Source organism: Saccostrea echinata, unplaced genomic scaffold (assembly GCF_033153115.1).
Source record: "Saccostrea echinata isolate AGI-Se365-2 ecotype Australia unplaced genomic scaffold, CSIRO_AGI_Sech_v1 ptg000007l, whole genome shotgun sequence".
Classification (NCBI taxonomy): Eukaryota; Metazoa; Mollusca; class Bivalvia; order Ostreida; family Ostreidae; genus Saccostrea; species Saccostrea echinata.
Window position 1 is genome coordinate 3,861,649 of NW_026889756.1, and position 24,506 is coordinate 3,886,154.

The window sequence follows — 24,506 nt, forward strand, 5'->3', positions numbered from 1 at the left end:
GCCCGGTTCTTCGGATGAGACCTTATAAACCGAGGTCCCGTGTCGCAGTAGGTGCTGGCACGAAAAAGATCCCTCACTGCTCAATGGCCGAAAGAGCCGAGTATAGGACAAAATTTGCAGCTCTCCACTGGCAAGTGGTGGCGTCTCCATATGAGTGAAAAATTCTCGAGAGGGACGTTAAACAACATACAAACAAACAAACAAACAAAGCAAAGCTACCTCTTATAGTCTCCTATAAGGCGATGGAGAACGAAAATATTTTTACATTTTCTTTTTTTTTTTTTCGTTTCTTTCTTTTTTTTTTTATTAGGTTTGAGAAATACCTTACTGTTTGGACTAAACATCTGTTATTTAATTTTTATATATTGTTTTTTTTTTTTAAAGAAACGGAGAATCTCGAACCTTCAAATGTTTCCCCTTGCGGTTTGAAAAGGCGGTTTATTTTAAAGTGAATATGTACGTATCGAAGAACTGTGCTCGCCCCAGCGCGGTCGCACTGTCAACATAATACTTCTTCCAATACAACAGGCAGTTTAAATTCAAAATAATTCTGATGAATTTCAAACATTGCTTAGCGCTTCCCAGTACTTTCAGTACTTTGATTAATAGTAGGTAGTTTAGTAAAGGATAAAAAAGCATGTTCTTTCAGCTGGGTACAATGTGTATTTGGTGGAGATCCTATGTATATGATCGAATAAAGCTATTGATGCCCTTTAGTGATACCCTTCACACAAGGTGTTCTAGATGCCATTCTATCCGTACATGACTGTTACATTTTAACCTCCATATCTTACCATTAATTTCCTTGTCTCAAGAGACCGAGATAACAAACGTACCCGATCTACCCAGACAATTCGTTCACATTCCCGCCTCTCCAAGATCCCCAAAACTAGATCGTCTGCTCTTTTACCAAAAAAGAAATTGAAGGTGTCTTCAGGGCGAGAAGGGTCTATATTTAGTAACATAGCAGACCAATTTAGCTTCATGGCATAAGTTATGATCTGCAATGACAGAGTTTATCGCTTCATTGGGTGTTTGGAGGGCATAGTGACAAGAATATTGCATTTTATGTTTTTCTACTACTAGTTTGTTATGTTGGTAGAATCTTTATTACTGTAATTAAACTGAACACAGGATATAGGATATTGATAATTAAACCTGGGTTCTGCCACAATCGACGGAGAGGAGGGCATTCTGTGAATTTTGTTTTTTGTTTTTTTTTTTTTTTTACTGCAGACAAGTAGCATTTGGTTGGAAGTATATGTGCTTAATTCTCAAATACTTAGATACAGAAATCTTTTTACTTCTCTTTCCAAGATTATTGAAAATTATACTGTGATTCTAGAGTTATTATATTTATAAGAGTCGTCTTTCTTTTTTGGTGTTATGGTGGGATCTAGCCTATCGCAATATATAGATCAATATTTGAAAAAAATGCAAACTAATATCTAAACGTACTCTCACAAATGACATCAGACTTCCTTTTCTCTATTAAAGCATACCATTTCATAGGACATCATTGGTAACTTTCTGGGACATTTGTTAACAAAATTGGTGGGGAGGAAAAAAATATTAGGATTTGAATATCAACGAATAAAAACTCTAATCGATTCTTAATTCTTTGCTGTTTGTAAAAATTTCAATAAAAGACGTTCACTACTTTTTGTGTTGACACTGAGGTCCACGCAGAAAATATATAATTTAGCGGCATAAAACAGAATGTTGTGGGGGAAAGTCGACTTGTGCATGCTCAATAATGCGAGAGAAACTTGCAATTTTTTAATCTGATAACAAAAAAATGGTTTATCCAAATTCCTAACCTCCTTTTTAATACATCCATGTGTCTTATTTGGTAAATTAAAATTTTCTGCTAATGTTATGTGTATACATATACTCGTATAGTATGATAAAAATATTAATATTTACTAGTTAAGATTGGGAATATTGGTACAAGTAAGCTTTAAAAGATGAAGAATTCAGATGCATTGCTTTTCAACTTGAAACCTTGCAAAATTATTCGAATGTTATGCTATGCGGAAGAATTGCTTATAGCATCAATTTTGTGCATCAGATGTATCATGTGCTATCTTTAACTATGCTAGCAGGCACCTATAGGTCAAGGAAAACAACAATGCTTTAAACTGGGCAAATTTTATGTCTGATCTTAAGCCAAAACTTTTACAGATACTTAGATGACCCTTTTGAATGCAGTGATTAAAGGTCAAGGTTATATGAAATACATAACAGATGCCCAGATGAATTATTTATATATACATGTATATATATAGGCCGTGCTTAGATTAATTATCTTATTACAGCTTGGGCAATTGTGCTCTTAAGTTCATAATGAAATATATTAAATGTTTAAGATAAAAGAAATCTATTTCACAACACATATTTTCATAACATGTAATATTGTGGGAGGAGGGTTCGCTAGCGGAGGTAATAAACAGGAAATTTTATTTCAGTGGCCTTATCTATACTTCTTTGATCTCATTAGGGCCAGACGTTTTTAACCGACCCTGTGTCGCCTATGATGTAAGCAATTAAACAAAAAAAACTTTCTTATTCATTAAAATGTCAAGGGTTAAATGAATCTGGTTTTGCGAGCTTTGCCGAAATGTGCACATGTATATTTGTCGTCCTCGAATTTCAATTCCATGACTCAAGACTTTAAATTGAGAACAGATTTAAGTCAAAATTTCAAATCAGAATGATTTTTGAAATTATTTTGAAAATTAGTAGAAAAAAAGTCATCCAATGTTTGTATTTGAATATTTTAAAAAATTTGTAACTTTTTAAAAGTGTGTGGATAAATAAATGTTATGGTTCTGTCTGACCTTTGTTATCTAAAATGAAAGAAACCAACAAGTGCACATCATTTAGATTAGATAATCAATAATCGAATATTTTTTAAGAATGAAAACTACGCAGAATAAAAATTACAAATATTATTATCAATGACAAGTTTGTAAGATAACTGGGTAACAGGATACAAGGTGCCCGTTGATGGCCTATTAACCAGTGATGGGGGTGCGAGTACTCCAATACATTCCCACGTCACTGAGTACAGAGGAGAGAAAGAAGGGGACTTTGTTCCTAGGGCAGTATAAAAGTAGATCTGGCACAACTGGCACCAGCACTCTTAACCTGGAAATCTGGTGATATACTTTCTTATTATAAAACTCCGCAGATTGTTTGACACAATGGCGGCTTCTGTGTTGTTGGTTTGTCTGTTCGTGGGTTTGGTCAGTGGTCAGATGATGATGACCAGTGACAGCGGGATGGGTCCGGACATGGCCACGGACGACATGGGTGGTCAGACGGACGAGGTGGCGACAGGGTTACCAGATGCCACAATGATGGAGATGAGCACCACCACCACCATGACTCCAACAACCGAAAAAGGTCAGGGCTGATCTCATTTTTTTTTTATTTTTGTAATTGGATAATTTGGTCCAACTACAAATCAATGGTGGATCCAATTTTCAAAAAGGGGGGGGGGGGTTAAAGAAAAAAAAAATGCCTGACTCAAAAATTCCCCTTTTCTTCATTCTTACTCTACTTTACCATGGAAACTCCTCACTTTTGAAGTTGATACAAGTTGAATAACATTTTATACAGAATATCTTTACGGGAAGCGCCCCCCCCCCCCCACCCCGGCTGATCCGCAATGAAAATGTACAATAATATATTTATTAATTTCTACCGATGCTAAAGTATAGATTTTGTGTGCTAATGAAAATCTTGGTTTGTATTATACAGATATTGCATACATGTAAGGGTAATCTTTTTGTAAATCATACCTGCTTGAGACCCCCCCCCCCTTCCGGGTCTTTTCGACTTTGTTTCTCATAATTTATCTTTCAATGTCATATTTGTGATACACATGTATAATACACACCATCATTTCGAAAAAATTACCTGAAACAAACGTTTTATAAAAATATCTAACACTCTTTATACAAATCAACGTAGAAGTCGAAGATGCGCTGGGATGGGGGTTGGGCTGTCCAGACTGAAGCACCTATGATTCCATGTCATTAACTTAAAGTCAAAATCCCCTTATGATGTTTTAAATGAATGTGTTTTATCTATTTGCACGTTCCAGAGTTTTTGTTTTCATTTTGCTACTCGGTTCGTCAGATAGTTTTTCATTTCTATGCGTGTTTTACAATTAATGTCATTTTTTTTTATACATATTAGCATAAACGCTAATAGGCATTTCCAAGCTTAATTTGTAAATTTAAAAAAATATATCTATACTACGTTGTGTTTATATAGTATACATATTTTTTTATTTACAAATAATGCCGGGGAGTGCATATGTTAATATATGTACAATGAAGTAAACCAAAAAAATATACCCATGCAGGGATAAATCTTGAAAATTTAATCATGTGAATATGCACTGATAAGCAGTCAGTGCAGCTTAAGTTCCAATGAATCTAGTGCAAGTTCTTATATACATTCAAAAAATAACGTCTGAATAAAAATTGCTTTTACTGATTTCAATATTGTGTTATTTTTTCCGGGATTAGTTTCATCTACCGTGAACGGTTTTAAATGTCAAAATACCAATGGAGGCAAACATGGAATGTCAGACACTTCGGCCCAACGACACCTCGGCCCAACGACATCTCGGCCCATTGACACCTCGGCCCCGACGGGTCGGCCCAAGATTTGAGACACCTCGGCTCACGTAAAAGACACCTCGGCACAAACAAAAATGTATTATTTTAAACATATTTATTTGATATTTTCTTAAGTATTTTATTATTATAGGGACTATATGCGACGGATTATATTATTATATATATCCATGAAATAAAAAAGAAAATAATTGAATAATCTTCCGAGAGTAAATTGACGGTAATTAAAAAAAAAATTGTCTATCACATAGTGCTAATCGTTAAACAAACAAGAAGACGCAGCGCATCCTTCGAAGTCTCAAGCGCGTGTCATATGGGGTGGTGACAATGAGGAGTTAATTACGAGCAGGCTAAAAAGAATCAATTAAGACATCTTATTGATCAGGACAGAATACCTAAGGACATATGCTACTGTGCACTGGTTTATAAATATAATTATTATATATAGTTAAGTGTACAATACGCCCCTACTACAAAGTGATTTTTAAGTAAAAGAATTCTAAATATTATGAAATGAATAAAGTTGCATTTTCATAAGCAACAAAATAAATAAATAAATAGATCTCCTATCTCCCACTCAATAAATACAGCAGCTGACATCTATGCTGTCGTTCGTTCAAAAATTCTGAAATTATTTGCCCGTTTATCGTATACATATCGTCATTATAAACATACATACATTTATATTACCATAGTGAATACAGATAATTATTCTAAAAAAAAAATTCCTTGGGCCGAGGTGTCTTTAGTATGGGCCGAGGTGTCAATAATTTTGGGCCGACCTGTCAGGGCCGAGGTGTCAAGCGCGACGGGCCGAGGTGTCGTTGGGCCGAGGTGTCTGTCTACCCAAACATGAATGTGGATTACAAGCACCGGCATAGAACGTTACTTAGCGTGGTTAGCTGAATTAGTGTAAACCGGTATAAGTATATACTACATGATGTATCTAACAATTCCATGTACCTAAATACAAAATTTATGGCTGTGTAAATTTAAACTATTTAACCTCTATCGACTGCTAAATGTATCGATAGGGTAGGCCTAATCTGCTAATGGGTGTCTTGCCAGCCATGTTCAGATGTTAGGTTGGGGGCATGGTCATGAAGTGTCACACAAATTGCAAATGATTTCAAGTCTGTTACCTTTATTTTCTTACATTTTTGATAAAAAAAAATCGAAGGAGAATTGATTATTCTCATGCACAGTGCAGTGAGTGCACTCTTTACAGTGTGCAGATTATGATACAAGTTCTTCAAAGTTTACACATGGCTGTTAACTAGATCATGCCATCTTAGTCCAGGACACTTAGATAACCTAAATGTATCCAAGATAATTCTGTGTTTGATGTAGCAATTAACAAAGGTCATTAACATTGGGAGGACCAATCTGATGCTACAATAATCTTGAGGGGATTCCTCTGTTGTCGGGTATCGTGTACCTGCCACAGGTAACCAACAAAGTGCAGTGTCAGCTATCTATAGTTATCAAAGATGCACGCCCAGAGTTTAAAGAATAACTCTGTCAAACACACTCATCTGCACTGAACATGCTTAGGGTGCCTACTGAGGGGGGAAAAGTTAATGAATTAAAGCAAATATATTCTAATAGTAATAAAATCATTTATTTATGACAATTGACTATAAGGTTGTAGTTTATCTGACTTTTGAACAATTTTGGCATTCAAATTTTTTTTCTTTCCGACAGTGTATATACTATTATATTAGTATGACAGAGAAATATGGACATCAGTTTGCCTACCTATCAAACTTTTTGAGAGATTAGATAATAGAACTGTACAGGTGATTGAACATGTTTTTTAGTGTGATGTAATTTTATTAGAATTTTTGTTTGAGGTCCTTAAGTTTAAATTTGAGTGTTACGATGTACTTTGTATGGGAGTTGTTTGTTACGTTACTATGGTGTATTTTCCAGCATGCTCTGACGCACTTGGTCGGGAGTGTTTCCGGTACAAAGATGAAGACTGCGTTGGTGTGTATGAGACCTGGGCCAGGGCTAACTGCAGTCTGCGATGTGGATATTGCCCACGTACATTGAGTTTTTACATTTGCTGATCATTATAGAATCAAACACTATAAACTTGAAGTTGATAGAAAAAAGGAAAATTTCAAGATAGTTATTATTATGGTGTGTTTTATAGCGTAGCTACCCTTTAGACACCATTAACTACTGCAATCGGTAATTATTAAGCCGTGTTTTGTAGAGAAGTTACCCTGTGTGAACAACATTAACTACTGCAATCAGCTTGGAGCAGATACCTGTCAACAGGAAGTATATGGACAATACATGAGGGAAAACTGTAGAAAGACCTGCAACTTCTGTAGAGGTACTATTTTGTGGAGTCAGAAAAAATCCAAATCATTCGCTAGTTTTATTTCATTTTTAATGATAAAAAAGACAATCATGTTCACTATAAAAGACCATTATTTGTATCTGTGCTCTCAGATTGTTATAAGAAAACATAAAATGTTAATTTCTGTTCCTGAACATTTATTTCCTGGGTTGTTAAATAAGCAATCTCTGGAAAACATACAACATATACATGTATCCTATTGCAAGTTATCTGTGATCTTCCTGTTGTAGCTCCAACTGAGTACCTGGTCTCTAGTACCACCAGTACAACAACACCAGGTAAGTCAACACGTAGATCAGATATACAGGTAAGTAACCTGTCACAGAGTCCTAGTCACTACTAGGACTACAACACCAGGTATGACTGGGTGTCAACTGTACCAGGTAATCAGATATACCAGGGAAATTAACCATGGAGTCCTAGTGACTACAATGTAGCAGTGCCACTGCACCTGGTATGTCATGTGAGACAGGTGTCAGATTTTCTGTTAAAATTTAAAAAGTAATCCCTACTATATATCATCTTATGTAAAATAATACATATATAGTTTGTTTGCAATTGCAGCAAATCCATAGTAAAGAAGTTATTTCATATCCATTTTTGCTAGTTAAAGCTGCATGTTTAATTTTATGAATAAATGAATAAATGATTTGATTTATTATTATTTTTTTCAGTACCAACATCACCAACAACAACGTATAACCCAGGTAATTAATGAGGATTTCTCAGTTTTATGTCACCTAAGGTGATATTACTGTCAAAGTTTGATTTTGGGACTTTCTGTTTACAACAAAAGAAACCCAAAATACAATGTCCTTGATTGAGCCTACAGAGTGTGCTCATATTTCATTCATTGATCAGTTTAATTTTTATATATAAATTCAATTTTTTTTAAACTAATAAATAAATGTTAATTATTTTTCTGTGCATGAATAATTTTTTTTTTTAATTAGTTCAAACATTCAAGAATCAGCTGCTCATTTTAAGAGTAGGTTAAAAAAAAACAGCAGTAGTAAATGACCTTCACAATGCCTTGTTTTGTAGGTCAAGTGAAGAGACCTTTACAAAAGTCCTCATCATTGTTTTATATGGAGCTGTTTTGATTTACAGCTTTAATACTAGTTGAGTGTACTTTAAGAAAGTAAAATTGAAATTTTACAATCACAGTTGCTGAATGGTGCAATGACACAACCAACTGTTGGTATTACCCTGATGAGAAGTGTACAGGACTGTATGAGGGCTGGGCCAGGAGGAACTGTCCATACCGATGTGGATATTGTCCAGGTAAATATATGATTATCATCTGAGTCTGTTTATAAAGCCCCTGTAACAGACTTAAACTACTTGAAACTTGAAATCTATTATAGACCGCACAGAGGGCAAATCATGTTTTGACCCATATTTCTCTGTACCCATAAATAAGTATGAAGAATTTGAGGTCCAAATAAACTTAACCCCTGTGACAGACAGCACCATTATACCAGTATACCATTTTGTCCCTAGGAATGTATTTTTTGCAAAACAAAATGTGATATAAATTAGGGGTGCAACAATACACCAACCTCAGGAAATGATACGTATCACGGTATTCAGTTCACGATACGATACGTATCATGATACATGACAATGTTAAGTCTTTCAATTTTGTCATCATATATATTAAAACTCGATAGGGTTATATCAAATGTTCATATTTTTGATAATTAAAATATCAATTTGTTAACTTGATTTAGATTGATAGGTAGAACTTTGAGTTTTAACAGTAAACCAATGAAGAACATTTACATAGAACTATGGTACATGTAGCCTGGATTCAAAGTTAATATGTCTTATTTATAGAAGGGGGCCTTTCCACATAATCTTCCTTTTAAATTGGAATGAAAAAGAAAGACATTCAGTCTTTTATTCCTTTTATTTACGTAGAAAACCAGTTGTCATATTTCTACATATATATCACTTTCTAGTCCACAAGTTGGAAATACACACGTTATGAAATACCGTGTATTACCATTATACATGTACTTTTAGATCTAAAGGGTTTATCACTTGTCTTAACATCTATAACTTTTAGTCACATTAGGAATAAGATAAAGTCATTCACTGTGTTAAATCTGAGGTCTGTAAGATGCTGGAGATAAGTTTTATTGCCGTCACTGCATTTATCGTCGACCTCATGTTTTGTACGGAAGCCATTTTGAAATTGTAAATGAGGAAACAAGACGAACGATTCGGATAATTCTGGACCGATTGAACGCAACCATGATATCAGTTAAACATATCGTGAATTGAACCGTGGAAAAATATACCGCGATATACCGTCAAACGGTTTGATGGTTGCACTCTTAATATAAATGTGCTATATACATATACAGATTCTGAGGTTCCATTATTTAGACATTTCTTTTAATGTTTATCAGGTTACCTACCCCCTTGTGTGGATCTAGACTCAAGTTGTGACGCTTTCCCAGAAGAAGCCTGTAAAAACCTAACATACAGAGCCTACATGAGACAAAACTGTAGGGCAAGATGCAAAGAGTGTTACTGTAAGTATTAGGGACAAGAAATTGTGTTTAGGATAGTTCCAGCAATAAAATAAAACATAGAGTAACAATTTAATTTTATATCACGATACTGTTTTCATAAACTTTTGTCCAAAATACAGAATATAATATCAACATTTCATACATGCATAAAACTTGTGGCCCAAAGATGTGTTTCTTGTAGTCACAAGTTCCTTTCTTTTATTTGTACACTGTACAGTATAACTCAGTTACAGCAAAGTCCTGGGGACCTGTTAATTTACTTTGCACAGCTATATATCGTCATTTGTTATATCTGTGTAACAAACTCGTTAAAAGTATACAGTCCCTGAAACGTTCTACTTTCCCACTTGAACGGTGAGCGAACGCCGAACGAACGCAGAGCGAATGGTGAGCGAACGCAGAACGAACGGTGAGTGAACGCTGAACGCAACTTGGTGAACGGTAGGTGAACGCTGAACGGTGAGCGAACGCAGAACGCGAACGGAGCGCGAACACGAGCGCAAAGTGAACGGTGAACGCAAGATGAACGATTTATTCGGAATGCCTCTGATCTTTTCCATGCATTGTATCTATTCTATTGTATTCTAATGTCAGGCGGAAAATAAATAAATATTCAAAAATTGTCCTAAGAAAGATGAAACATGCACATTTAGTAAAACTTTTAATTAAGTTTCTTACAAAATTTTCTGCACATATGTATGATGCTTAAATTCAGCTGTTTAATCACACTATTTTTATCGCTGTAAAACATTGTCATTGTTACCGAACTGTAGTTTAAAAGATAAAATTATTCTAGTTGTAAAATAGATATCATGTTTATTCTTATTTGATATATAAAACCATTACAAATAATGATTTTTGAAGAGTACATTACTTACTTATCGAATGAATTACAACGGTTGTAACAACCATATGTGATTGTATGTATTTCCGTGTCAAGGCAATTCCGTGTAAAATGTCGAGAGAAAAATTAAAAAATATTTTGCTAGTCTGTGGACGTATTGCATGTATACACTCGTATTTTAAAAAAAATAATGCAATAATATATTTATGTGTCTTTTCATTTTTTTAATGATGAATTATTCAGCAGACTTCTACATGTATCTATAAACAATCCCTCGTGATTATACTCGAACAAGGTGCTACAAAGAAGCATTCATATTATTTGTTATAGATTAAAATTTCAGAACTTGGTATTTAAGTAATATGTGTCATAGTTTTGATTAAACGGACAAATGAGAGAGAGATTCCGTTTTAGCCCCCTTTCCACAAATGCATGTACATGTACCTGTATAAACAAAAATTCTTTATTTTTATCTAATTATATCTAAATATATCAGGCAGTGAAAGTAACCTTTTTTTTATTTATCAACAAATTCACTTTGTTTGACAGTCATAATCGTTTTTTTATTTTCCTGCTTCAAGTTCACACCATATCCACGTGCTTGTCCTGTCAATCAAAATCATTCGACACTGTGCAGGTGTAAAAGTTTCGTCACACCAAAGGCGAAGTGCTACACTGTAGTATTTCCAAGAAGTTTTACATGTGTTAACATTTCTACATCTGATTCCAATTTTTCCAATAATAAATAAATAAAATACATTGGGCATAAACACTTCAAATGAATTTGAAACATACTTGCTGGCCAATTTAAAATACCACCGTCGGCGCGTGTATATTTTGAACTACTATTGTTTAATGACTTTTTTAGATGCATGTTTGTTCTGATGCTGAAATTTTTGTGCTACAAAACTCGTTAACTTCTTTTTAAATATTAATTTAAATTATACTGGAAATACTGACTAAGTAACCGATCTACGTGGAAAAAGGGGGGGGGGGTCTTAATCATATTGAATGTCAAACATGTAAAGTTATTGTGAAGAAAGGAATTTTTCTCTCTAACAGTAGAATTTATATATGAATTGCAGTATATTACATTTGAATAAATATTTTTTAACCACACTATCAATTTAATTCGCCCCAAAGATATTTAATTAACTGGATATCCGCAGTACTATTTATAATTCTCAGAACTAGTTCTAATAATGTATTTCTATAATAATTGAAAAAAAAACGTCTTAGTAATAAATACTTTCTAATTTTCCTGCAGTTACTGAATTTATTGACATGGATTATTATCTCTCCATTAACGACTTGTCGTCTTTAACATAACAACAAAATGTTGCAGTGCTTGAAGTACCCCTATATTGCCCGTATTTAAATTTAATTTTTCAGCATCGTTCTACATAGGTACATACTTATAACAACATTTATTTTCCAGAGTAATTTAAATAATAACCTAACAGCTAAGTTAGAATAATAATAAAACATATTGTAGATAATTTATTCAAATAAAATAATGATCCTTTAAACACGATTTGTGAATTAGTGAATTTCAAATTCCGTAAATCCTTACTTACAAAAACGACAAGTCCTTTCACTTCGGAGTTCCGAATGACAGTGAAGACTGAACGATAAGTGAACGCTGAATGCAAGGTGAACGCAAAGTGAACGGTGAACGCGAGCGCACGGTGAACGCAGAAAGCAAAACTGTGAACGGAGAGCGAACGGTGAATGCACGGTGAACAAACGGTGAATGCACGCTGAACGAACGGTGAATAATGGTGAGCGAACGGAAAAATGGGAAAGTAGAACGTTTCAGGGACTGTATCTCGCTATATATAGAGAATTTGCAATTTAGATGTTTTTTCAAGTACAACTACCAAACATATTTGGGGAAGTATTATATATAAAAGCTACCTCGGAGAACTAAAGTTTTCGGATGAATAGAATTTCAAATGTAGGTTCTTGGAATAAAAAATAACTATAACTAAATAAATAAAGTTCAATACTTTAAAAAAATGAGATCTTTGAAAATTCGTTATAATAGATGTAAATATTGTTTTTTTTTTATCTCTTTGGACACAAAATCCTTAAATTTCCCTTTATCAGAGTTTGGTTATATATCTATAAAATTTTACACGAAATTGTTACGAAATTTTGCTAAGGATTCCAAAAGACTTTGCTATATCTGTGTTTGTACTAAATGAGTTTTACTGTATAGTGCAATTTATTATCAAAAATTGGTAGGGTTTGGTTGGAGGGATTTTTTGTTATACATATTTGTAGGTACTTGTTCTTAAAGTGTATATGCAATTATTTTTTTTGTGTGCATTTCAGACCCAGGACAGGACCTTGCACCGAACACACTGCCTTATCCTGTAACTACCACCACCTCCACCACCGTCATCACCCCCAACCCAGGAACAGGTGGTGCTAAGCCCACAGTGGATGTGGAGCCACCGAAACCTAACACTGGAATGCCTCCCACCACCACCCAGAGAGTACTACCCACAGGGAAAGGTAGATAACTCTTATTTATATCAGTGTATGAGATGAGGCTCATCAAAGCCTTATTTTTAAAAAAAAAGGTTATAGCCTCCAAGCACGATGGACTTATTCTGTAGTATTATGTAAATTAAAACTGTTGAAATCATAGACTTAATATTTATGATAACGTAGACTTTCATTTGTCGACTTATTCTAGATTTTTCCTGAGGAGAGTAATTAATGACTTGGGTGAGCATTGTGGCGCTTGGGCCCCTTGTTATTGAAGATGGTGCTTGCTTTGCCAACAGAGTAATAAAAAGAAAAATAATATTTATGAATGCATGACTGTTTCAGATTGTAAGGACAAACAAGATTGCTCAGGATTATCTTCAGAAGCTTGTATCGGGGTGTTTAAGAACTGGGCCCTGGATAACTGCCCCAGGACCTGTGGTTACTGTACAGGTAAGAAAAAAATATACAAAAGGCAGCTAGTCAATAACACAAGTGGCAAACAGAATAAGGGAATGTATGCTTACATTTTCTACCTCACACATACTTGAAAATTATACTTTTCTCAAATAATTTGATAATTAGTGTTTCTTTTCTTGTGAATGACTTTCTTACATGGGCTTTTCCTGACAGTACACTTCTATGGATTTTTGGTCTGTTGACTCTTTCTTATTTTGAGTAGTATCTGATTCTACAATATGATTCCTAGCTCTAACATGTCTAATATCTAAAAGTTATTCATGGATTTTTATTACACAGGTGATGTCCAGGAATGCCGAGACTATGAGGAATGTGACAAGCTGCCAGACACTGTCTGTACCGACCCCACGTACCGAGCCATTGCGAATACTGCATGCCGAAAATTCTGTAAACTCTGCACAGGTGAGGAATTAAGAAGGAATAGGACTTTGAGCTGAAAAAATCTAGTTAATCAATTTTTTTTTTCATATTTTGTATATTACTCATTTAGTATGTCCTAAATATTTTAAAACAGATCTGTCTCCAGATTTCTTGACTTATTTAACAGATATCATCGCACAAATATTATACAATTATCGACTCTTTTGGTGATGAAAATAGTTTGTTATTCCCCTGAAAAATATCAATATTGACCAAGGCAAAGCCGAGGTCAATATTGATATTTTTCTGGTGAATAACAAACCATATTCACCACCGAAAGAGTCTATAATTGTTTTATTATATAGTCAGGATTTGAATGAATAAGACATTGAAGGCTGCATGATGATATCATTTTCAGTAACGAACATCTGTCGTAGAAAAATTAAAAATGTCCAGATTACAACTTAACATTTCCATGTTTTCCTTTGCTGTGTGTAAGACATCAATTTGGAAAATGATCCTGCGATAGACTTGCCAAACATTTTTTCTGCTCATATACACAACTGGCTCCGGCCATTGCAGCCGTATTGTTTTGAATGTTCTTATAGGTATTGATTGTGACGTTACAATGTTGCTGCAAGCGCTCTCACCCTCCGGTGAATACGGCCTCAAATCCAGTGAATATGTAGTATTATGAACTTTTTGTGTTTGTATAGATTATATAGGCACTATTTATAGACTATATAATAATGCACTGTATGAAGTTTTGATTCTTCATGTTCACGGGTCCATTACTGAGTCTATAATGTGATTTTTTATGCACAGATAATAATTATATATTAACATGATTAAGAAGACATGCATTTCTTCAAACAATTCAGAATATTTAATTTAATAGAGTTTAAATTTTCTAAAAGCATTTGTTATTTCATATTGAATATGGATGGGATAATTTAGGCACTTTTCAAAGCAACTTTAATGATAAAAACCTCATTTTGGAAAAAAATTCTGTCAATAGATACATGTATTTCAAAATTTAGGATAGAGCTTGAGTCTTTTGTCTTAATAATTAACTGTATAAATATCTCAGGGTGAAGCTTACCTCAGTATCACAAAGGACATCGTTTAATAAGACATAAGCAATAGCATGATAAAAATGCTTCGTGTTTACATTTACCGAGTGCGGGAAAACAACTGTGAAGACGCACGTCACACAAAAACTTAAACAAGCGAAAATGTATATATAAATACAGAGAATGTCTGCTACAGAACACACAAAAATTATAAATCTAAGTTTTGCTTCAGAAATCCATTACGATGCATTGACATTGATCTCTTATTATGTAATAAAACTGACCATGTAATCAATGAGTACTTGATCCCACTCCAGTGACGGTCACTGACTTGTTAGACTGCAGCGTAAGGAAACGGATGGGTGGATTTAACAATTTCATAATATGTAAATATTGACAAGATCATTAAAAACTCTTAAATCTCTTAAATATTTTTTTTACAATAACTATTAATTTTAACAACGTTTAGCATGTACATCAACAGAGACTATGAGGTAATCAATTGAGTCATGTAACACGAGTCCTGTCTCCCCTTAAGACAGAAATCACTTGTAATTGTCTTACGTTGATATTGAAAAAAGGTGATGTGTAATTGTCTTAAAATAGCCATATATGGGTATATGTAATAAAAAAAATTATTGATTTTGACATTAATTTAATGTTAATTAAAACATTTGTCACAGTTAACAATTAAGCTGCTAGTGGCTAACTGTGTAGAATTATTACATTCATTAACAGTATTTAATATTGGTCAAAATGATAAATGCAAGTAAACTGCATGTTATAGCTAATCTATGATATGAGGCATACATACACTGTATAAAACAATGTCTTTATGTATATAGCAATGGCCGTCCCCACTAAGCCTGTTGTTATGGGAACAACAGAGGCCATGATGGTACCAACCAAATCTGCAGGTTCGGGATCAGTTACAGAGGACCAGACACCATCAGAACAACCCTCCTCAGAGTTCGTCTCCATGCCAACCAAATTAGCAGGTTCTGAGGCCATGACACCTTCAGGTCACTAAGATTCTGCATTTACTTTAGTGTATTAAGATATAGTTATGATACAAGACGTCTTTTATGTATAATTAGCTTTGAAATGGTTAATGTTCATTGGAAAAATCTAATTATTAATGAATATAATGACAGTTTGTAAAATAATTTGATAAATAAGACTTAACAATAAGCCATCTAATGATTTTTACTGACTATTTAATTCGTATTTTAGGTGGAAATCTCTTTATAAGTACTAATGCAAATGGACTTTAAAGATTAGAAGGCACCTTCTGATGCTTTTTATTTATTTTAGGAGGAAAAACTCATTCCACCCACACCCATAAACCCCATTCAACCCATACCCAAAAACCTCATGATTCCCACGGACACGGAGGGAAAACATTGCCTACCCTCTTCCCCCCAGTCCCAACAGGAGACGGTAAGGATCAAGCTACTATCATTGATTCATTTTTAGCTCATCTCGACAAAGTCAAGATGAGCTTATGCTATACCCCTGGTGTCGGTGTAAGCGTCCCGGTTAAAGTTTTAGGAGCAAGTCCATACCCAAGTAACTATAAACCCTACCTGGACCAGACTTGCATGGATGATGCATCTAGGGATGAACACTACCACACTTGCTACAGATGCTGGATCTGACCTAGATTTTCCAGATGAGTGACCAGGTTAAAGTTTTTGGAGCAGGTCCATTCCCAAGTAAATATTAGCCCTACCTTGAACAAACTTGCATGGATGATGCATCTAGGGATGGATACTACCACATTTGCTTTGGATGCTGGATCTGACCTAGATTTTCCAGAAGAGTGACCAGGTTAAAGTTTTTGGAGCAGGTCCATTCCCAAGTAACTATAAGCCTTACCTTGACCAAACTTGCATGGATGATGCATCTAGGGATGTATGCTAACCAACCTGCTTTGGATGCTGGATTTGACCTAGATTTTTCCACATGAGTGAATTTTAGCCATATTTTAACCAAATTACCATGGATGATGTAGCAAGGGATGGTCACTTCCAGACTTGCTTTGGATTCTGAATCTGACCTACATTTTCCAGATGAGTGACCAGGATAATTTTTTTTGGAGTAGCAATATAACCTAAGGCCTTGCATAGATGGTGCATCTAAGGATGAAAACTTCCAGACTTACTTTGGATGTTGGAACTGAACAAAATTTTCTTGATAAGTAAATAGGATAATAACGTTTTTTGAACAGGTCTATTTCCAAGTAACTATAAGTCGTACTTAAACCAAACTTGCATAGATATTGATCTTAGGATGTACACTAACTTAAAAAAAGAATATGATGTGAAATTTGCCTTACTTTTAGGTAACATTCGTGGAGGTGAGCTTCATAATCTTTGATTACCTATGTTTATTTTCTTGTAACCTTATTTACTACTTACTACTGTATGGTTGTTTTGCCCCACCTCCCACATACACACACACATATACAAAACACACCCTTATACACAGACTATGTTATGTAAATTCTATGTCAGATCCTGCAACTTTGCATCTTTGTATGAGTTTTGACTATGTGCCTGAGAACCCTTAGTTTCAAGCACATATTAAGCCGAACACATATGCTGTGTTGGTTTTACAGTACCCTTTGCTACTGCTATCTTGTGTTGTGTTTTTGTAAGTTTCTCTTTTACTGATGTGCTATCACATGTAATTTCTGTTTTTATAAATGTAGTATATGATATATGTTCAATTGTCATTTATTACTTATAAAATGCTATACATGTAAAGTAAAAGAGAGGGCTACATGATCTCAAATGTACATGTAAGTCAAGGCCTCAAACAGAAACTGCTCAATTTAATTGAAATCATGCTAAAGGAAAGAGTGCAGAATGTTGCAAAGCTGATGGAAAGTTTTGGCACACAAAAAAATTAGCTTATGATGTCAAAATCTTGTGTATGTATACATGTATATATTAATGTCCTATCCTTTGTGCTGCTTTTGTAACACCCCTGTGTTTTGCTTTAGCTTGTAAAGACAACCCCGATGTGAACTGTACACAGTACACACAAAAGTCGTGTGAGGGGGCATACAAGGCCTGGGCCATCATTAACTGTCCCATCCACTGCGGGTACTGTGGGGGTAAGTTATAATGTGACTATAGTCAAATTAGTTTGTAGTCCTGTTTTGACTACTGTAGTCAGTATATCTAGTTGGTAGTCCTGTTTTGACTACTGTAGTCAGTATATCTAGTTGGTAGTGCTGTTTTGACTACTGTAGTCAGTATATCTAGTTGGTAGTCCTGTTTTGACTACTGTAGTCAGTATATCTAGTTTGTAGTCCTGTTTTGACTACTGTAGTCAGTATATCTATTTGGTAGTACTGTTGTGTCTATTGTTACAAATTTAGATTGTGTTGCTTTTATAACTTTATTGTTAGAATATTCAGCATTGGTAGTATGTGTAATATTTTGTCTATAGTTAGAATAATTAGTTGGTAGTACTGCTATGACTATTATTAGTATGTGTAGTTGGTACCATTTTCATGACTATACAGTCAGAATATTAACTGACTATGATCGATTGTGTAAGTGGTACTACTTTAGTGACTATAGTATGAACATCTATGAGGGATTACCTCAGTGATAGAATTCTTTGTAGTGCAGTGGATTGTAGTGATATAGCAAGAGAGGTTGACTCATTGTAGCATACTCTGGAAACAGTTAAATGGATTGCCTTGCAAGAGGAAAATTTGACTTTGTGATATAAATCAATTGCTGTAGTCTAAATAGGGACAGTGAACACATAAAGAGTATTTTATGATTTATAACATAATCAATAAATTCCTTATTATTTAGTTACCCAGACCCAAATCTCTGAATACTGCTTCACACAGTAGAAAAGAAAATACATTGATAGGTACATTCTCTGTCATGTGAACCTAACACCTAGACACGTGTTAGGTATATATTACAGAGTAGATTAACCAATCAGGTGTGTATACTTATATCTACCTGTACACCACTCCAAGGTATGGTAGGTCGTCATTATGTCATTATTGTGTAACTCTAGTGTAACCAGTTACATGACGCTGTATAAGAGTACAGTTTATGAGTCAGGGTTTTAGGATTGCCAAATAAAGAAACAGGTCAGAATTCCACACTTGTCTAAAGTTACCATGGTTATATAATTAACATTTCCCCAAATGGTATCTTGAAACCTTGATTATGACATAAAGTTTATACAACCAGCACATGAATTAACTAAATTAACAAATTAACAAAACAACTTCAAAATCTGAACCAAAAGTTAGGCTACTGGAATCCTGATCATTGATTTGTTTCAATTCTCTTTTCTGCTTTTTTTTCATTCACTTCATTTTGTATTGTTACTCTTTTTATTGAGTGACAGGTACTAAAAGCAGCTTGAAGCTTTTATGAACAGCTGATGAAGAATCCCCTCCCAATTCTTTATTCTTCCCTAAGAGTTTCCTCTTGTTATGTGGTGTAGATTCTGAATGTTAGATGTTGGAAATTTGTTGAGTAGCAGGTACTGAGAGCAACGTGAAGTTTTTTTATGAAGAACTGCCTCCTGATGCTTTATTCTTCCCTAAGAATTTCCTGCTGTGGTGTAGATTCTGAATGTTTGAGTATCTGTAATTTACCATAAGGACCTATACAAGTGTTAGACTCTATAGGAACAAACGAATACTGTAGACTGATATTTTATTATTCAGACTTGATACAGAAATGTCATCATTTTATATTTCCTGATTTTCACATTATTCATCACTCTGTAAAAGTGGGTAAGAGCCAGTAATGACTGAGATGTTTTTTTATTTTAAAGGAAATTTGCTACAAGCCAAAAATTTAATGTATGGATTGGAAAAATCTCTGAATATATAAATATACTTTGTATGAGAACATTTCAATAAAAAATGAAGTTTTATATGTGACTAAACTTATCCATTGTACTTTTTATAAACATAGATTTGGTTATTTTAAATTTATAAATGTTATTTGAAAAAAAAAGTTTGTATAATCTATTCTTCAGGAACAGTTATTGTTTCCATGTTTTGTTGTTTTTTTTTTCTTTGTTTTTTTTTTTCAGCATTTACTGAAAAAAGAGCCTTTTATCTTTTTTTAAAAATAAAATTAGATAAAATAAAATTATTTTAAATAATGAAACAAATTCAATAAAAAAACTGTGTTCAATAAATATTAAATAAATAGTTACGTACATCATATAAACACATTTCACCACCTTTCATTTGTAAAGTCACATGTTGTAATAAAAATTAGCAAACATTTCATTAAACAGAGACAATAAGATCCTCTTAAGAATGTGATCAGTTTGGTCACAGTGTCCATGTTTCCTATAATTGTAAGAATAAAATGGCCGACAGTTGTCATGAGTTACACATTGACCTGATAGGGCACAGAACACCCAGGGTCGCACAATTGCCTCCATGGTAAAATTGTTCTGCTTGATTGAAATGAGGTCAGATTGAATGTTTGGCACTAAATTCAGACACGCTTGATTGCTTCTGTAAGACAGCTTATCCTGAAGAAGGGCCACCTGAGATTCAGGTAGAATTTCCTCTGTCCTGTAACTTTCTAGGTTTTCAATCCTATCATCCTTCAGTAAAATGTCAAATGAATGGTCTTCCTGCTGATTGGTCAGAGTTTTGAGAATCTGTGATTCAGACCATTTTCTTGGAGGATCATTTTTGAGCACGATCTGAATTTCCTCTGTTTCAGTTTTCTCTAGGATTTTCTGTAGGGTTTTGTTGTCCAGGTCTGATGCAGGGTCTAACCACACAACAGAGTTAAACCTCTGGAGGGACAGATATATCAGGATGGGGGTCCAGTAGTGTGCTCTGATCTCTGGCAGGTTCTCCACGATCTCGCATTGGCTGCAGTTCAGCAGCTTGTACTTCTGTTGAAATGTCAGCCCCATGTCGTAGACCAGGAGCTTCACATTGGGGAATTTCTGTATAAGGACCTGTTCTCTGTTCCGTATAAATCGTCGGACAGTTTGGTAATTATAGACTGAGGTTTCTAAGATTATCACAGGATAGCTTTTGCTATCATCATACATTCCAGGCACGCCAGGTGGCCTTGAAATCTGAATTTTCTCCAGTATCTTATGTAAAGATCCGTCTGAGGAAATATTGTTAAAGGTTTTTATTATGTGTATGAAGTTTTCCCGGGAGAAGTGTGGGCAAGGCTTGGGTTCTGGTTCCTTCTTGGACATTGTCAGCATCTCAAAGTGGGCTGCCCATGATTCTCGTGGACCAATCTCCCAGTGGGCCTCCAGGTGGAAGGAGATTTTATGGCCCAGGAGTGGATGTATGTACATGAAGTAGATCCAGAGGCCCCCAATGATAGAAGAGATGAAGCTACCGATGGCAATGTAGACTTTGTACTTGACCACCGTCTGCTTCAGCTTCTTCTTCATGGACACGGGCTGAGTTTCTTCCTCCTTGTCCTGTTGGCAGTAGATTACGATCCGCCATATTATAATTCCCGTGATAACAGCGAGAATTAACATGACAACAGTAGAGGACTGGTCACGCAGTAATCAGGATCAGTGTAGTGTATTTTGTTTGCCCTGGATTATTGAAGTATTTGAATTAGATGACAAGTGTTGTCCAGCCTATTCCTGAATCTTTCTCCATCTTAATTTAGTTTTTCTGTTTCCTCTGCTGAAGTCGGATGATCAGACACTGTAAATAAACAACTAAAAATTGAATTAAAATACTGAGTGATGTTAAACAAGATACTGAATTGTGGATACGTCATATTGTGTTAGATTTTGTTTCTACTCTTTTTTTCTGTTCTTTTCATCTTTTCATAAATGTGCTATTTTAAAAAGTTATCTGAATTTTACAAGTCAATCAAAGTTTATTAAAAATTCTGACAGAGAAACTCTAAATGATTTATTCTAATTATTAAAGCCTCTATGCCAAATTTAGTCAAATAACAGACTTATACACTGTAATATGTAAGAAAGAGACAAACAAAATTTTCAGAAGCTTCTTAATATTTATAATTCAGCTTTACTATGTTTTGGGCAGAAGGAATTCTCCCCTAACTTTCACAGTGATTGATTTTATGAAATAAATGAGAGATTTTTTTTAAATATAAGAGTACGTAAGACTTTTGATTATTTTGGTCTTGATCATTTTTAAGTTAATTGACAGGTGTATACTCTAGACTACCTCAGGATCTGGTTAATCAGTGTACAGGTTTATATCACAGGGAAAAGTTTATATGAAATTCACATGAATTTCATGTAAATTCTTTGCATGAGAAAGAGACGAAAAACAAGACATGTGAAATTTATGTGAAAACTTTAAGCCATTTTGACCTAATTTTCATATATGAATTTTACATGAAGAGCATATCGCATAAAAATCATGCAGAGAAAACTTCACATGAAAGTTCTAAAAAATATATATGTGAATATCATACAAACTTATTCACATGATCTTCGCATGAAAAAATATTTATATAATTTTTACATGATTTTCACATAATTTTCAAAAAAAAAAAGATAATCACATGAATATCATGTTAGCCACTTATCCCTGTATACATTAATTTTTAATTCTATAAATTAATTAGTATTTTGAAACTAGTTATGAACTATCAGGTTCATTATCTGCGTTGATAGGATTTTTTTTCATAGTGTCTATAATTTCATGCAAAACACTTGATTTATAACTTGTCAAAAATAAAAGTTAAATAATATAAATTGGTTTGCATGTATAAAATTCTACGCCGAACAGCATATTTTAACAATTATCAATGTCTTTCTATAAAGATACTTGCATATTACATATTGATAATAAATTACTAGTATGCTAATTGTTTTGTAATCATTTCATGGTGATATTAATTACAATTAAATGATAAAACATTGTTGAATTTGATATTCTGTGAATGTTTACAATATAAAATAAGAAAGGAAAATTAATATTTTACCTAATTGTGGAGTAGTTCTTCCTTGTTAACTACTGTGCAGTAATAGAAGTATCTGGTCGTTATTCACACGACAATCCCATCAGGCACTGCTTCAGGCCAAATCTTGTTCTCAACAATCCAGTTCCTACCACAGGGTGCATCTGATTAACAGTTTACACATTAACTAAAAAACACAACATATTAATATCATTATTAATTAAAAGTTATAACCTGCCATTTCATACTTTTAATATTGATTTATATATTATAGAGCTTTTAATGTGCATGTATAATCTATTACTTATATTGCTGGGAGAAATCTTAAGTATAATATTAATATAAATAAAAACTTTCATTTCGTACTGATTAATTGTGGAATTTTAAACACAGGCAACCTTTGCTTATATTCAGTTATAGATATTTGAAATTAAGTGTATAATATCATAATTCTTGTTATTAATTGTATACTGAGTAGATGAGAAATAAATGATCATAATTTTTAAACTGCCCAAAGAAAGGATTGTGTTTTGGCAACATTTTCAATTTTTTATGCAGAAAAATGATATATAATCTCATAAACTATTTCAGAGATAGATTCAGTTTAACCAAACAAAAATATATCAATAAAATTTACTTGTATTCAGCTGAATATGTTTTTATTTTTTGTCTTAAAAAAGAATAAATTGATATATTAATAATACAACGTGGTGTTAGACAGACTGTGCATTGAAATATTCAAATTAAAACATGTTTAAAAAGTAAGATAAAAGGAATCTATGTTCTGCTTTAGAATGGATTTCATTGTGCAGCGAAATAAAAGACTTTACTTTCTCTTTCCAGCTAAATGTGACAAAAATTTCCAGATGACTATCCCATCATGCTGCAGTGATCTGTGTAGCTGTCCGGATCACATCCTGACCGGAAACGTACGTGATGCAACAGCAGGAAACGCTCCAATGGCCAACGTTTCCGTGTATCTCCGTAGCTGCTCCTGCCAGCCCTTGACGACCACAGCTGATGACGGAAGCTATCAAATCAAAGGCGTTTGTCTGAAGGAAGGGGGTGTGGCTCGATTTGAATATCCCGGTTACGCGTCATTCCTCAGGGACATTACAGACCCCCAAAACAACAACAATTTCATCGCAAATGGAGATATGGCTCCTTTGGTAGAAACTACATCAGTATCGGGAATGACATCACAAGGGGGCAGTTAGAAGTTCTATAACATTTCTCTTAGCTAATTAATGTAAAATTAATTACTTTGTTACAATATCTTACGTGTTCAGACAAAGTTAGGGGTTTGGGTTCTATAGCTAGGATAATTTACAATTGTAAATTCAATCAGTGAATTGAACTATAGTTGTATACTTTTGTAATTTTTTGATGCTTTTTTTCACAACATTGTAATTTTGTTTGCTTGATATGAAACATGTTGCATATATGGTTGAGTATTGTATTGCTAGATGTGTTTTTAAACAGTTGAGCTCACTTCTAAATAAATTTTACTGTATTATCATAATTATACAATGATTTTGCATTATACTTGTAATAAGATACACTTATAAATGCTGTATTTGTTTTCTTTTATTTGTTCTTTTTTGCTGTTCCTCTTCTGTACTTAAGTTGTAAGCTCTTCAAATGATAGTTCATTAAGAAGTTAATGGTATTTACATTTTCCTCTTTAAACCCATTACAGTAAAAAATGCATATAAAAAAAAGGGCCATGGATGGGCTATTTTGC

General features: G+C 33.9%; 2 protein-coding genes across 2 annotated transcripts; one reads left to right on the plus strand and one right to left on the minus strand.

Annotated features, from left to right (window-relative positions):
• The first annotated feature begins 3,081 nt into the window (after window positions 1-3,081).
• LOC133180645 (uncharacterized) lies at window positions 3,082-24,178 on the plus strand. Its single transcript, XM_061315116.1, has 14 exons — window positions 3,082-3,408; window positions 6,585-6,698; window positions 6,874-6,996; window positions 7,254-7,301; window positions 7,698-7,730; window positions 8,191-8,307; window positions 9,441-9,566; window positions 12,748-12,930; window positions 13,252-13,359; window positions 13,666-13,788; window positions 15,665-15,841; window positions 16,137-16,259; window positions 17,827-17,940; window positions 23,606-24,178. The coding sequence occupies exons 1-14, from the start codon at window positions 3,207-3,209 to the stop codon at window positions 23,977-23,979; spliced, it is 1,965 nt and encodes a 654-aa protein (XP_061171100.1). The 5' UTR covers window positions 3,082-3,206; the 3' UTR covers window positions 23,980-24,178.
• Window positions 19,758-21,505, minus strand: LOC133180865 (uncharacterized). The gene has a single exon (XM_061315315.1). The coding sequence runs from the start codon at window positions 21,348-21,350 to the stop codon at window positions 20,076-20,078; it is 1,275 nt and encodes a 424-aa protein (XP_061171299.1). The 5' UTR covers window positions 21,351-21,505; the 3' UTR covers window positions 19,758-20,075.
• Window positions 24,179-24,506: the final 328 nt, after the last annotated feature.

What these genes read in the sequence shown, in the direction of transcription:
- LOC133180645 (XM_061315116.1), top strand. Translation starts at nt 3,207, where the DNA reads ATGGCGGCTTCTGTGTTGTTGGTTTGTCTGTTCGTGGGTTTGGTCAGT. An exon ending in GCGATGTGGATATTGCCCAC is followed by an intron (nt 6,699 to 6,873) that starts GTACATTGAGTT and finishes CGTGTTTTGTAG; the next exon opens with AGAAGTTACCCTGTGTGAAC. An exon ending in GACCTGTGGTTACTGTACAG is followed by an intron (nt 13,360 to 13,665) that starts GTAAGAAAAAAA and finishes TTTATTACACAG; the next exon opens with GTGATGTCCAGGAATGCCGA.
- LOC133180865 (XM_061315315.1), bottom strand. Translation starts at nt 21,350, where the DNA reads ATGTTAATTCTCGCTGTTATCACGGGAATTATAATATGGCGGATCGTA.